This window comes from Chamaea fasciata, unplaced genomic scaffold, assembly GCF_029207755.1.
Source record: "Chamaea fasciata isolate MVZ Bird 193981 ecotype frontalis unplaced genomic scaffold, bChaFas1.0.hap1 SCAF_8, whole genome shotgun sequence".
Classification (NCBI taxonomy): Eukaryota; Metazoa; Chordata; class Aves; order Passeriformes; family Sylviidae; genus Chamaea; species Chamaea fasciata.
In genome coordinates this window covers 13658243-13674292 of record NW_027094093.1, presented here as the reverse complement: position 1 = coordinate 13674292, position 16050 = coordinate 13658243, and the positions used below count along the sequence as shown (strand labels likewise).

The 16050-nt window shown below is 47.8% G+C and overlaps 1 protein-coding gene across 2 annotated transcripts in view; it reads left to right on the top strand.

Moving 5' to 3' along the window:
* Positions 1-7216, top strand: part of PARD3B (par-3 family cell polarity regulator beta) — a 393257-nt gene extending 386041 nt beyond the window's left edge. For both annotated transcript variants that reach the window (XM_066189749.1, XM_066189748.1), the window contains one exon: positions 2511-7216. In XM_066189749.1, coding sequence (XP_066045846.1) covers positions 2511-2865 — 355 coding nt within the window. In that variant the 3' untranslated portion in view covers positions 2866-7216. The remainder of the gene's footprint in view (positions 1-2510) is intronic.
* The last annotated feature ends 8834 nt before the right edge of the window (positions 7217-16050 follow it).

Below are 16050 nucleotides of genomic sequence, written 5' to 3'. Positions count from 1 at the left end.
GTTTTATCTTTTAAAGAAAGATTTTGCTCTTCCCTCATGTTCTTCTGCAGTTTGTCTACACAACCACAGATGGTGTTAAGCTGTAAGTAGAGTGATGGTGGATTTAGTTTGCTAGGAGAGGTAACAGCAATGGGGATCTGATGGGATTAGCTCAGGTAGCTTGGGGCCATTTCTCAGGTCTGGCATGCTTTGATTGCTCAGGCCCATCTTCACTGCCCAGTCCTGGGCCAGAGCAGCCTGAGTGCACAACTCTCTGCACAGTCACAGCTTCTGTGGCAGCAGTATAACACTGATTCCTAAAACTGGACTGGCTGAGCTTTCCTGGAAACAGCTCTTTTGGCTGGATGGCAAAGCACACCCCTCTTTTTTCCTGCACCTTGCAGACCCCTGGTGTCAGTTGAAGCATGAGTTGTGTACTGTAGGCTCAGTATGTCGTGCTGATGGCTCAGTCCTATTCTCAGATGTCATTTTGGTGCCAATTCATCTTGAATTTCTTTTTTTAGAGTAATTCTATTTGCAGTTAGAGCTCTGTCCAAAAGCTACCACTGGCTTTTCGGTGAATTCTGGATCAGGTTCCAAGCTCAGTCCTTTTTTAATGTGATTCATAAGAATTTCATTGATTACAACTGCCAATGAGAACACCTTATAAAACCAATATACAGGATTTTGAGCATGATCCTTATATTAAAAGGTGATGGGTGTAGGTTTGACATTTGTTCCTGTTGGTGTGCTACTTGACACAAAGCAGCTCCTACCATTGCAGAGCCTTTTATGATTGGAAGTACATTTTTGTGCACAGAGGCATTAAAAAGCTGAGTGTGATAGGACTGACTAGTGAACAAGCCTTCATGCAGAAATATGTGGAGCAGCTCTTTGGCCTGCTCTGGAAATTAGGCTTTGTTGCAAGGCGTAGGTGTGTGAGCAGCGACAGTAATTGTCTCAGTACATACGGTTAAGAGGGGTTTGGTATCTCAGAGGGTGGCTTCAGGCCCTTCAGCACTTTGTCTGGACTGTCTCACCAGGAGGTGGGGGGGGGAAGCTGGGAGTGCCTGTCTTTTATAATGTTCTGTTTTTAAAGCAGAAAGTCTCTGGGGAGCATAGGGTCCTAAAAGTCCAAGGCCTGGAATGCTTCCTTTTGCTCTTTCCATTTTAAACAGGAAACATTTGCACTAAGTTATTCCAGGAGGAGAATTGTAGGTTCATTTCAAGGCAGATAATGTTTGTTCATTGCCTGTGTCCGTGATTTACCCCATGGGCTTAAACGAGTGCAGCAGAAAACCACATGTTTTGTTTTACTACATGTTAAACAAGTTCCAGCGGAGTCTGGGAGCCCAGGTTAAGAAAGAAGCAGCATGCTTGTAAAACCTCTGTGTGAACAAGAGAGTCATTGACAAATTTTGAACACCTGATCTGCTGTACCAGAATGATGACTTTTTTCGTAATCTGTGCAAAGAATATTTAAACAGTTGATGAGTTCAGTCCCAAAGACACAGAGCAGGTGTAATTGGTTTATACTTCCAGCCCCTGTTTTGGGTCAAAACTCTGTCTTCTTACCAAAGCTCTTATTTGCAGAGAAGCTTCCTCTGCAGTCAGTGAGTGGTTTTGTCCAAAGTGCAAAGACATTTGCAGTCAGACTGGCAAAAACTCCTAATTAAATTGAACTTTTGGGGATGCTTTGGTGACATGTCTGTGAGAACAATTATTTTTGCCGTTTCAAAAGTATCACAAGTTAAGTTGTACTAAAAAAATATCAAGGCTTCATTAGTGCAAATCATGAAATTAAGATGCAGAAGGCTACAGAGGGGGCTCCGTGGCACATCCTCAGGGATGACACATTCACATGTTGCTTTTCACGTGAACTGGGGCTTGTGAGATCCATACTGATGCAGACAAGTTACAGGGCCGTTGTAATATCAGGCCTTTTAGATCACAGATTTTTTGAAACCTCATTGGCAACTTGCCCATTAAACACAGGTATTGTATCCTGACATCCCTAGTGTTTCTTCCCCAGTTTTTCCAACTATGGTGTTTGGAAAGTTTTACAGGCTGACATATTAGGAGAGAATGGTGGGAAATAGCCTGGAAAGCGTGAATATTTGTGCATGTAAAGCTTATGGGATTTGCAGACTTGCAGACCCAACTCATCTGTTTATCCTCAGGCTAGATAAGATTCAGTCAAACATGCATTGTTTAAAGGAGCTTTGTTTCCATTATGGCAAATGGATCACAGGAGACTGACTTTAGGAGCTGAAGGGCTCCAGTGCTCCCCCATTGTAAAAGGGCTGTGATGTGTGCTAGACCCTTCCTCCAGTGTCCTGGATGTTACAGACTTTTGTAGCATGCAGGTGGGAAGCTTGTTATCCTTCAGACGTGCTTTTCATTCATCAGGACTGTCATGCTTGAGGTGGCATTTCCTCTCCCAAAGTAAACATAGATTGTATGTACAATAATGTATCACTGAGCTAGTAGAATGTGTTTTTATGTGCTTTATTATGTTTTTTCCTCCTCAGGCGTGGACCTGCAGAGCCACTAGAATATTTAACAGGGCCACGAGTAACGTACAAAGAGAGAGATCTTCCCTACTACCACGGAGGACAGCCTGTTATCCACCCATCCAAGGGGAACTACGTCCGTGCGCCGGACACAAGAGTGGCAGAACTGAGGTACCCTCAGTATTACCCAGCCCAGCCCATCCCAAACCAGCACAAAGGACCCCTCCGGCAGGACGTGCCGCCTTCCCCTCCGCAGTCCCACCGAGCACCAGCTTACAGTGAAATTGTCCGACACCGTGGGACCAGTCCAGACCAGTATCAGTACAGGCAACAGGATCCCAGGCAGAAGAACCCCATGACTGCAGCTGTATAGCTGGGCACTGGACTTCCGGCACAGCCCGGGAGGAGCCCCATCGGACATCATCCTTGTAGAGTTGTTCCCAAGCGTAGCTGCCTGTAAGAATGGCACACGAGACCTGGAGTCGTTCTTACTGAGCTGGGCTCAGCGTAGGTGCTTTCTAACAGGCGAACTAAAGCCACGTGAGGTACGATGTGTTTTGAGTATGTGAGGTACCAGACAGTTGAGTGTTTTTTAATTCCTTTTAAAAATAGAAAGTGGCTGCTGGAAATGAAACACAACACTTAATACACCTCAGGGCTATTTACTGAATCCGGTTACACCTTTACAGTACATAGCTGTCTGTGAAAGGGCAGCAGACTCACCAGAGTTTTCTTCAGAGTGCTGTTGTAAAGCCTTTTAAGTGAGAACACAGCATGCAGTGTGGACTTCTTGCAGAGCTGGGCATCTTGTGTATCTAGTGTGTGATCATGACAAGGGACTGCCACAGGGATAGTGGCCACATTCCAGGCACGTCCTGACCAACAGCCCTGCTTTAAGGATGCTGCAGTTCCAGATTTGTGATCTGGCCTCTGTCTTCCTCCGCCTTTTTGGTGGTGGCAGCATTTATCTTGTAGCCTTCATTTTTTGCAGTTTGTATATCAAGAGTCTTCTCTTATTGCACCTGCTGCAGTTGGAGTAGGGCAAAAAGCCTTATCCCGTATGCTTGGGCAGGCTTACAGAGGGCAGGCAGCCACCTGAGAACCATGTCTGTAGGGGGGGAGTGTTGTAGGGGGGGGAGTGTGTGATTTTGAGTGTTGGTTACATATACAGTGTGCAGTCTTTAAATGTAAACGCTGGAGACCAGATCCTCAGCGGCTGTCAGGAAGTGTCGCTTGAGGGGTTTCAGTAGAGCCAGCCTATACGGAAGTGACCAGGGAGGTGGCTACAGGCATGGACTCCGTAATTCATATTAAGTTACTGTGTCAGGTGCTGCCTTGGCTCCATCAGGGCAGCCCGTTGCTGGCCCGCTCCAGGCGGTGTTGGAGCCAAGCGCCTGCCAGCAGCGTGCCTGGCCTGGCCAGCTCAGCGCCGCCAGAAGACACCTGTTCATGGGGGCCACCCTCAGTCCACAGGGAAGCTCGGCCTCGGGCAGCGCCGGGCCCTGCCGTGCCAAGTGCCAAACTACTCGAGTTCCTGCAACCAGAGGCCATCAGGTCACTGGGGAAAGCGGCTTTTCACAGTGGAGGATGAGGGAAAAGACAAGGAAAGTAACAGGAAGGGCTTCAAGACCCTGGGGCTCAGGAGGAAGACGTGAGAATAGCTGTTCGTGGCAAGTTATTTGCAGCAGTGCATAGGAAGAGAGAAGGTGTGGGTGGGGAGGGGCTGTCAGCAGCACAGCAGAGCTGTGGGTGGGGGGACAGGGTGGTGCGATATGTGCCTAGTTCTTTGCCCAAAACAGTCTGGGTTTGCTCTGCAGCCAGGAATGTGTGTCCCCAGCCACAGGGACCTGCGTGACCTGACCCAAGAGGGCTCTGAGTGCTTAGAGATCTGTCTCAAGGATTTTGTCACAAGGAAACCATGCAGTATTGCGACCTAGAAATATGTTATTTCCAAGTGTCCTTAATTCCTTGACTTCTGCCTTTTGGAAGTGTTACTAAACCATTAGGCCTCCTCTCCTCATCAGGAAAAGACTGTGACCTGGCCAAGGATTAAGCATAAGGATTTCTTTGATGTCATTTTGACACCTTTGGTATGCAACATATTAAATCACATAGATCAATTCCCAGGTGTTAAATACCACCAGGAAGGTTTGTCCTGCGAGGAGTGTGTCCTGCCAGCTGGTAATGGCCCTGATGAGAAGCAGCATTTGATAACAACCTACTTTCTTCTCTGCTAATGGTGCTGGTTAGAGCCTGGCATAACCCTCAGGCACAGCGAGCGCTTGCAGCTGCCTGAGTGGCTGGCAGGCTCTAGTGCATTCCCACCAGCCTCCACCCACCAGTAGGCTGGGAAGCAGGGAAGAGGAGACAGCTTTCCATGGTAGGGGAGCACCTCCATGATTCAGATAGAGGGCTGGACTCCCTGGGGCAGGGGCAGGCACAGCTCTAAATCCAGTCAGGAGGAAGCATTGGTGGGAGGGAGAGAGGAAGAGGAATGCAACTGATTATGAAGCAAGGGTGTTTGGTTCTTGTTCTATTTCTTTCTGCCCTCTTCCCTAGTAATGTAGGAGTGAAAAACCTCTGGAGGGAGTGTCGGGTGTAAAGCTGGATGTCTCTCAGTACCCTCCATAAATAAGGCGTATTCCCCAAGGAAACTGTGCCTGTCATGTACGTGCTCTGCACAGCCTTGTACTTCTCTCAGAAAGTTTTAGATGCTGTAGGATACTCAGCCAGGACTTGGCAGCCACAGGATAGCCGCTGGTGTTATAAAGGCCTGTTGAAAGTGAAGCAAAAACAAATTAAAATACTTTCCTTTCCCTCCTTGAAATATAACCCCTGATACATTTGATCCAGCTGTAAAGAAACTAATGTTTGCGACAGTGGCTTTATCAAGCCAGGCCACAATTAAGAACAGCTCTGAATATAAGCTACTGCCTTTGTAAATCACTCTCAACTAACCTTTCAAATGGCATCACAGCACAGTGAACAGAACTTATTTACAATATTTCATGAGCCAGGGCCAAATAAAATCTGGATGGAAACAGCTCCTAGGTTATTTATAGCCTTTGAGTGGCCTGCCCAATGTCTCCTCGTAACCTGAATCTTTCCTTAAGCACTCCCCTTGACTGCATCGGCTCCACTCAGTTGAGGCAGACAGATCAAACAAACACCTTCTGAGCTGTTAATCTTACCTTACCCAACAGGTTATTAAATGATGCTTCTGCTCAGTAAGCAGAAATCAGTAGAGAGCTTCTTCCAATAAAAAAAAAAAAAAAAAAAGTGCTATAATATATGGATGCATCCTACATGTAAAGAGCTAAGGAGGAAGAATAGTGTGACCTAGCTGGGGGAGCAAGACCAAAAAGTATTACAGAGCATCTCATCAATCTCTGGTGCCATTGTTCTGGGAGAAAATTGCCATTTCTTGATTTAATATCTGGTAGAGGTACAGTATTTTCAAAAGTATAATGTGTAACTACAGTATATATAGTCAGCTTTTCTGCAGTATAAAATGTATGATTTTAGCACCATATTGTGGAAAAATATGTACCGTGCAGAATTCACGAGGTGCTACAACTGACGGTTGAAAATACACACTTGCAAAATCCAAAAGAGCCGTTAAGTAACAAGTTGTTCTTTTCCCATATGTCCATATGTTTGGGAAAATTATGAGTCTGAAATGCTCTTGACACGTAATTGCCTCGCACTCCCTCATCCAAAATGTGCCAGTCCAGCAGTAGAGTTACTGACGTAGTGGGTGTGAAGGGAGAGTTGGGTTTGCCATAGGAGCAGCCCTGAGTGTGTGTGTGTGTGTGAACAGGCATCAAGACTGAGGGAGAGAGGCCCGCACTCACGTGAAGCTGAAGCTTTGATTTCCTGAGCTCGTGGCGTGCAGCCTGCATTTCTGGCTCTGGCACAGGGCCAGCCAGGCCCAGCAGTTGAAAGATTAAGAGATAGAAAAAGAGCCTGTGGATTTTCTGAGTGACCACCCACTAGTGAGCCATGATCTTGGCCTGTGAGCCGACATTACCACTGTGATATATTATGATGCAGAAGTCTCTGGACACCCCTCAAATGCGTAAAGAAATATCAACTGCCCTTTGTGGGGGAAACTAAGCATAGAAAAGAAGAAAAAAAAAGCTCTTGCCTTGAAAAAGTGCACACAGTCCTGAATTCCAATTCACTCCAGCTTCCTGATCTAGAAATAGCTTCACACGCTGCCTAATTTTTTTACAGATGAATTGTGCTACCTCTTCCTCCCAGCCATCACAGATTTGTTTATCAGAGAGTTAGTGCTGTGAGTGAATCGTAGCGACTGCTCTGCCAGGGCTGCATCCTGACACTCTGCTCTGAGCAGAGGCTGCTTTGCACTTTCAAAAGGCCTCAAAAGACCTGTGCTCCCTGTCACAGTTGTCCTGCAGAGTTCTTACGCCTTACATGCAAAATTAGAAGTGCTATTCACTATCTCTGCAGAGGAAAGAAGGCTTTGTAAGACACTATTCTGTTACTGTGAGGGAGAGAGAGGTTCTTGTGATCCTGACAGTACCTGTGTGTTTCAGTGAAACTGACTTAAAAATCATGTGTGATTGTTTTGGGGGAGAAATTCAACACATAATTTGACAGGTTTTTTCTAGTACCACATCAAAGGTTTTGATCTTTTGTTACATATGGCTATATAAATTTTACCTGGTTTATTTTGCATTAAAATAAAGGCTTTAAGACTATATATGATTATGTACTGGTTTGTAGAGTCTTTCCCTTCTTTGTGTCTACAAAGTCATCCTCAGCCATGGATGTGATTTGATACTAGAGGATGGTACATCATCAAGCTGGATCAGAATTGGTAAGATGACTTTTTTAACAATGAAACATAAACACAGTAGCCATGTGCTGCTTTGTAGGAGAAAAAGAAAAGGCATCCCAAGGTTTAACTTGATTCCATCTCAAGTCTGCATTGTCTTCAGTTGTATCACCTGAATCCTGATTCCATACCCCAGAACTGAAAGGAAGAGTGAGAAAGAAGTCCCTTGCCAGAGAATTTCAGCTTAGGCAGCTACGTCTTCATTGCTGAAGTTCCCCAGGCAGGTTCATCTCAACATTGAGCTCTTCTCTTGCTGTTGATACCAGCCAAGGTGCTCTGCAGCCTGTAGCAGCTGCCAGGCCCAACCACCTGAGAGGGCTGGAGGCCCTTGCCAGAGATTTGGGATGCCTTGAAAGTTCTGAACAGGCTCTTCACATGAGGTACGTTGGTCATTTAACATGAAGTTGGTAACTCTTATTTTCACACAGTATGCACAACCGTAGATCTTTGTAGGGTCAGGCTGTGGGTTGCAGTGAGATTCAGGTGAAGGTGTTATGTTAGGTGGAGTAACATTCAAAATAGATACTTCAGTGAAAAGACATTAGTACAGGAAGAAGGAATAATGAAGCCTAAGATGGAAATTATGGGTTACTACAAAGAAAAATGAAAGAATAAAGGAACAAAACAGATAGAGAGGTGCAGATTTACAACACAAGGTGTAACAGAAATGGCAGGAATGGGTCAATAAAAATACATGTATACTGCACTCCAGAACATTTTGAATGCAGGTCTTGGTGTTTACGGCCAAGACAGCTCATGGACAACTGTCAGTCAATTTTAGCATGTATTAAATTATAAACCACATAGAAGCCAATTTTAGAATCAGTCAGGTCATAACCTGCACTCACAGCTAAAAGCTGCCCAAGTAAAAACGATACCTCAGTTTCTCCTGCTGGAGCTCTACAAAGAGTAGCAAAAGACAAAGTAGGAATGTGTTAAGAGCTGGAAACTCGGTGACCACAGCTGGAGATAGTAGTCCTTCTGCCTGGACGGTCTCCTGTGGTTTCCCCACAACAGCGCTCACTTCCCTGGGGCATGGGCTCAAGTTAAAATCTATTTCGCAGTCACTTCTCTGTCTGTGTAAAGAAGTATGTGGAGCCATTTGACTGTTAATTAATTTTAATGACCGAGACTGCGCCCTCCTGAGACTTGTCTCCTGCTGTCAGCAGAGTGGGATGCAGTGCCTTTCCGCACGGAGGGTCTGGGAGCTGCGTCACCCCGGCAGCAGTGCAGTAACCTGCTGCAACGTGCTCTGACTGGGCCAGAACATCGCAGCCTCTCAGGCATGAGGAACGTGGCAGCTGTGCTGCAAAATGCCATTATCAATATTGAAGTAGAGCTGAGCAGCTCGTGCAGCCTCCCAGAAGGCATTCAAGGCTTCTAGAAAGTCCCAGAGGATTCTGACTCAAAGGCTCTGGAGGTCTCCTGAGGAGGGTACTCAGACTCCCTTCGCTTGGTGTGGTCATCCCTACAGAGAAGGTATGGAGGTGCTGAGGCATGTCTTGGGAAAGGATGGAAACAAGACTAATTCCCAAGTGTAGAATCTACTCCAGGGGGGACATCTTGGCTGATGGTTTTCTCAGTGGGCTGGATGGGAGTGATCTGACACAGGCAACCAGAGATACAGGATTGCTCTGGGAATGGGTAAGGAAAGGTGAAGGGATGGAGAGTGGGAAATGATAAGGACAGTCAATTGGAGCGAAGGAAAGGGGATGAGAAATTAAAATAGGTTGGAAGAGGGGGGCAGGAGGTGTCAGACCTGAACAGGAAATAGGTGGGAAGGAGAGGGGGTTGTCCCCAATGTCTGAAGTTCACAAACCAACAAGGAAGGTGGGACTTTGTGATGATGCTAACTAGTGCTCCCCAGTTTCCATTTTGCATCTCAGACTTGTGACATCCCTCCACTGTGTCCAGAGTCAAGACCAGTGACAAAGCAGCACAAAGCTACCTGTACCGGAGTGAGAAAGCTGAAGGGCAAGTAAGAACTGGGAGGGAAACCCATCAACCAGTATGGGGAGAGAGATACCCATCACACATCACTGCTCCCTCCCTAGACCACATGCTGGCACCCAGATCTCACAGCCTGTTCCACACACACTTCCCTTCACCTCCCTGTGTACCGCCAATATCACAGTCTCCTTTCCTGACTGCCTCTTTCATCCAGTGGTTCCCTCTGATCACTGATGTCCCCAAAGCCACACTGACCTTCAATATAACTTCTGCTTTCAGTGCTGAGAAGCCTTCCGTGCCATCTGTGAGCATAGCTAACCAACACCAATAATTTTGCTGGCACCTGAAAGAGTCAAAGTAGGTGGCCCCCAGGACCACCCCACATGGTATGGGGTAGGGCTGTGCTCTCAATACAGAGAGAGGGACAAGTAATTTCTGAATCAGTGCTTTGTGGGTATAGATTGTAAGAAAGACACAGATTTCATCTGCCTTTTTTCTTGTCTAGAATAAACCTTTGACATGTGCAAAAGCTGTTTTATTGCTGGCCTGGTACAAAAATCCTGAACTAATTTCAAGGGCCAAAAAGGTGATTATAGTCTTTAAAACAGAATTAATTCTCAAACCGTTCCCAAAATATGCCTGACAAACTAACCCAAGCCAGACGAGTTGGCTGTGCTCATGGTAAAAGGAAACCTCTGTGCAGAGGAAACAGCCCTGCTTCACTTTTCCAGAAGAGTATCTGCATCTGAAAGATATAATTTATTGGGAAATATGTACAGTACAGTAAAATAGCAGAATGAGACATTCAATAAGGCTTCTATATAAAACTGTGCCCTTTGCCTCCAGTGGATAATGAATAAAAATGATATAAAGAAGCAATGAACATTCAATGTTTTATATTTAAAATACATTTGTGTGGAAAACAATGTGGCATAGAAAAAGGACTGAAGGGATCTCCAAGATAATGCCAGAAGCTGCGAGATGTTAGCAGCTTTGTCATATAAGTTTCAAGGTGTAGGTTTTTAATTTTCTCTTACGAATCACAGAAGCAGTCGTGAAAACTGTCATTAAAATTCATGGCAAGAAAAGTAAACTTACATTAAAACCTACCCCATTCTTCTCTGAATTCTTGGTACTGACTAGGAAGAAGTGTCTGCTCCTCTGCCAAAACCTTACCTACACGATCTGATTTAGTCTCTGGGCTCTGTTAAACTGAAGTTTTCATACATCAGATCCTTCAATACGGAGTACAAAGGAAAAAAACCAAAAAAACGAAAAAACAAAAAACCAAAATTTAAAAATTGCAGCCTAGATTTTCAAACCAGCAAGCTATGATGTTAAGAGGTTTCATTGGCCACATTTTTTTTCAAGAATGAAAAGAAAAGAAAACATTGAGCAAATATGAAGAAATCAGTTTATTAAAATTAATAATTAATAAAATTCATAAAGTATTTAATAATAAAACAATAATTAAAATTAGTTATAACTTAATAATTAATAAAATTAATAAACCACCCCTCCCTTCCTCCTAGGTATAGATAGCCATATATATGTATAGATACAGATAGATAGATATACACACACACGTAGATACTGTTGGTTTTGATCTAAAAGCAAGTTTACTTTAACTGCTTATTTCTAGCCTCTCCCTGAAGGAGTCATTATTTACAGCAATGTATGCATGTGAGGAAAGCAGTATAAATGGTGATCACCTGGTTCATGAGTGGATGGATGTGCAGTGCCCCTGAGCCCTGCAAGCAAGACGAGGAGGAAGCTCTCAGAGCAGCATTTCCACATGCTGCATGTCTCTCCAGTGCATGCATCCCTGTAAGTGACGATTTGCAGAAGTGGGCTGAGTTTGCAGGGCAGCCCCTGCCCCTGCTGTGGAAAGGATTGGCAAGGCTGCTGCAGTGGGTCAGGGCTCCTGGATGGGCACCGGGGCCATGGTGCAGCAGCGGCACTCATGACCCAGCCAGGGTGGGGAGGGCGGGTGGCACCTCCGGGGAGATTGAAACCAGAGTATAAGTTAGAGCAGTCACGGGGCTGCTTTTAAGACTGAAGCTGCCTCACAGTCTGCAGGTTAATTTGGCAAGCAGGGGAAATCAAAGGCATGCTAAGCATGCTCGGTTTCCAGCTCTGTATTCACATTTTGCCAAATTAATCACAACTAATTCAGTTAGTGGGGTGTTAGGTTTAAGAAGGGTGTTTCTTATCTCTTTACAGAGGCACATGTACACATTCTCCTTACCATGGAGAATCTTTCCTTCCCTTCTTCTTTGTTCCTCTCTCCCCTCTGTTGGAAATAAGCCCTCCAGGCCAGCCATTTTTCTTTATATATAGCAAGAGGACAGTAAGGTCTCAGTCTAATGGGCATTTAACGCAGTCATGCCCCATCCCTCCCTCCTAGCACTTGGTCCCACCCCGTCCCCATGTCCTTTCTCCTTCCTCAGTTGTAGGGATTTTCATAGCCGTGAAAGGACAATGGAAACTGAGCTGCTATTGAAAAAAAAAGACTGATTTGTTTTTTCTTTGCTGGGCTGTTTTTGACATGGATCGTTTCCCAGCTCAGTTCCTCACATTGCTTTGATGGCACAACAGAGTGGATGGAGCGGTGAGGGGAACCAGGCTGGGGGTGAGGATGGGTTGGAGAGTGGTTAGACTGCTGTTGCTACAAAACAGAAAAGGGGAAGAAAAGAAAGGAAGAATGCTAAATCACAGCCAAAGCACAGTGTATTAGGGGCTTGGATTTGAAAAGTCAAACACCGTCTTCTGCAGCAGTTACATTCCTCTGCACGTTTACTTCTGGCCAGATTTCCTGAGAGCAGAGGCAGCATTCACCAAGTTTGAGTTCTTTAGGCTCTCTCCTGTGGATTTTCTTCTGTGTTCAGCATTAGGAAAAGATGGGAAATCTTGAGGTTTCATGTAGGTTGTGGATTTTCCCCTTCCTGGGATGACACATGGAGGCAGCAGGGAGCCCTGGGACCCCTTGCAGATTGGAGGTAACACACACATCACTCACCTCGATGGTCTGGGATAGGGATGCCCAGGAAGCAGTGCAGTCATGGGCTCATTTATGCAGAGCACACTGAGGTTTCCATGTATTTGGGCTTCCTCAGCTCAGGACAGCTGCTCCCAACGATTCCTGTGAGAGGGGCGCAGGGGTCAGCAAGGGTGCAACCAGCCGGTCCCAAAGCATGGTCAGGGTGCTCACTGTCACAGCCCCAGCGCTATCAGAGTGGCTTTTCTGTAGGACTTTTTCATCCTGCTGGCAGGAGCCTGCTCAGGGATGCCAGCAAATGATTCAAGTCACCCTGTAACATGGTTTGTGTAAGTCATGGGTTTGGCCAGCAGCACTGACATTTGGCTAATGCTGCCTGAGCCTCAGAGATGAGAGGAGCCTGTCTGCCAGCTGAGTTTCAGATCCTCCTTGGCCCAGCAAACTTTGGGAGAACAATTGGAACCCTCGGCCCACACGGATAGTTGTTTGGGGCAGTGTTTCAAGGATTGTAGCTTTTGTTTTGGCTGTTTGGTTACATGTCTCCTCTTGGATGTTTATGCCGAACAAAAGGCACTTGTTCACTCACCGACTTCAATGAGGTTGAGTCCAGCTGGATTTGTGCTTTAGGTGTAGAGTGCCAAAAATTACCCCATCAGCAGCCCCACTGGGAGAGAGCCCGGGGACAACACTGGCCTGGGCACACCCTGCTGTCAGTGTGCACTCAGGAGCAGCGATGAAAACACAATTTGCAAACAGCCTCACTGGAATGGGTCTGGGTACGGAGCCCAGAGGGCAGCTCTCGGGGCTCTCTGTATTGGGGAATGCTTTGATGCTTTGTGTGCCCAGGATGTTCAGGTTTATCCTCTAGCTGCCAAGTAACCTGCTTGTCTGCTTTAATTTGCTAAGCCTTTTTATTTTTAAGAAATCCTTTATTTATTTAAAAAGCACACATTTCCAATTAGTTCACTCTGCTCCTTCCTTGCCCTTCTCTCACACGTCCTATAGCAGGAGCCTCAGCTCCCAGGCCAGAACACCAGCCAGGGTGCAAATATAAAATAGGCCCAACAGCTGCCAAGCCCAGACAGGCACATTGAGTGGGTGCCTGCACAAGGCAGGCAGGCTCCAGAGACAGTGATTCAGCGGCAGGCAGACAAACATGCAGACTCCTGCCAGGTCTGTGTGCAGGGGAGGGCAGTGGGCTTGCCAGGGGCTGTGTGCTGGGGTCCCCGGCCCTATGGAACTGCCCTGGCACTTTGTGTCAGCGCTGGCAGCTTATTAAGCAGGGCATGGGCTCAATTTACTTTTACCCCTGCTGTCAGTCTTCATAAGCCAAGATGTTTTGAGTTGTCCTTATCCTCAAATTAATAAATTCTTCTCTGTAAGAGTGTAAACACAGGAAAATAACTCGACTGAAAAAAACACCCAAAAATTCAGGCTGGTGCTGTGCAGTCAGGACATTTCTTTTCCTGACAGGATATGGGATCAGAGTTTAAAAATATGCATTATGAAACATGTGTTGGGGGGTAAGGGGGTCAGTAGACAAATCAAGCTCATTGTTGTCTGAGCAGGAGAGCCTGTGAGAGGAGACAGTTTAGCAGCAGGTCCCGGCAGTGTCCCCACGGCTGCAGGTGGGCGAGGAGGCCGTGCAGGGCCAGCTGAGGTGACGGCTGGGCCTGTCTCCGCACCCACCGGGTCACCCACAGCCGAGGGGCGAGGGCAGCTCCCGCCGGGTCACCCGCAGCCGAGGGGCGAGGGCAGCTCCCGCCGGGTCACCCACAGCCGAGGGGCGAGGGCAGCTCCCGCCGGGTCACCCACAGCCGAGGGGCGAGGGCAGCTCCCGCCCGGTCACCCGCAGCCGAGGGGCGAGGGCAGCACCCGCCGGGTCACCCGCAGCCGAGGGGCGAGGGCAGCACCCGCCGGGTCACCCGCAGCCGAGGGGCGAGGGCAGCACCCGCCGGGTCACCCACAGCCGAGGGGCGAGGGCAGCACCCGCCGGGTCACCCGCAGCCGAGGGGCGAGGGCAGCTCCCGCCGGGTCACCCGCAGCCGAGGGGCGAGGGCAGCACCCGCCCGGTCACCCACAGCCGAGGGGCGAGGGCAGCGCAGCCGCTGTGGGACAGTGGCCCCAGGCAGAGCTGCTGCCCCGCAGGCACAGTGCGGGCCAGGCTCATGCAGGCCCACACGGTGGGTGCGATGGCCAAGAGCAAACAGTTCCTGGCCACTTCCCTCACACTCGGGGACACGGTGGGGTGGACTGGCATGTTATGCGCCATGGCCAATGTGGGCTAGCAAGGAGAGACTCCAGTCTCCTCTTCCACAGAGGCAGGGAAAGCTCCATGGTTGTGAGCATCTGCTCCCCTTACTGATGTGTCCCAGTGACACAGTATCTGCTCCAAATGCAAACCTCCCCTTGGGATGTAGCTGATTCTCCCCCTGACAGAGGTTGGTCATGGAGATAGTAACCCTGCTGTAGGTGCATTTTTACTTTTGTCTGCAAGGGTTCCCTCAGAGGTCCTCTCTCTCAGAGACACAGCACACACAGGACTGGCTGAGCAAGTGGCTGGCTGCCCCCACGCAGCCCCCAGGCCACACCAGGAGAGAGGTGGGATCCAGGCTGCAGGCCTGCAGACAAAGCCAGGAAGCTGTTGCTGGTCAGGCATTTCAAGGGAGGGCATGATTTCCACAACAATAAACACATCTGATTATTTGATTAGAGGGAAGATGAGGTCCCCAGGAGGAGGTCCTCACAGACAAAAGACAAATATCTTGTGCCTCCACTGGCAGTGACAGGGCAGGAAGATGAGGGCAATGTCCTATTGAGGCTTTGATCAGACAGGGTCAAGCATGGAAGCTAACACGGCTGAAGAGGTTCAGGCTGCAGTCCCACCGCAGGACCGTGCCTGGCCCTCTCCCAAACCTGCGCTTGTCTTTTCTGCAGTCTTTCACCCTGTCTAGGAAGCAAAGTGGGAGCCTCCCGAGACAGATCCTGCCTCTGGATGTCTCCTAGCTTCAGCAAGGTCATGTCCACTCCAAGCTCCTCAGTGCCAGGCGTCACAGCACATCCCTCTACTTCTGCCATTTACTCATCTGCATATGTGGGATAAGCGAGTGAAAGAGGCTTCTTGGTCTCATGTCATGCCTTTTGCCGTGGTGCAAGTAAAGAGCTGCTAAGATGCAGCAGTTGGAAGACAGGAGAGTGTTGGAAGGGCAGAGAGGGTAATTTTCCAGTTCCATTTCTCCTGGACTTCTACTTGGATAGTCTGGCTGTAGTCATGGGCACTTGGGGATTTTCCTGTCTTCTGGAAAGTTGAGCTGTCCCCTTTCGCCCTGCCATAAGAGACCTTGGGGACTCTGCATTTCAAGGGGTGGTTCTCAATGGTGCCAGCAGCTGCAGATCCTGTGATTAACTGATGGTCCTGGATGGAGGCTGGATAAGGTGCTTGGTGTAGCTGTTTTACAGCTGTTCTGTGCCTTCATAAGACAGGTGGCCCAAAAGCCTTGGTGCTCCAATAGCTTGACCCACATGAGTCCCTCTTGCGGAAGAGCCCCAGAGCAGGAAGGCACCATGTATGTATAGAAAAGGGTTTGAAGATCTGAGCTGTGCTTTTACTCTCCGTTGTACAGTATGTGTAAAAGTAATTTGTATTTGGCCCACTGTAGTGCTTGGAAGTGAGAGCAAGAAAGAGATGACTTGGCACTTGGAGACAAGAGTTCTCCAAGATCTTTACAAACACAACACAACCCTTTCAA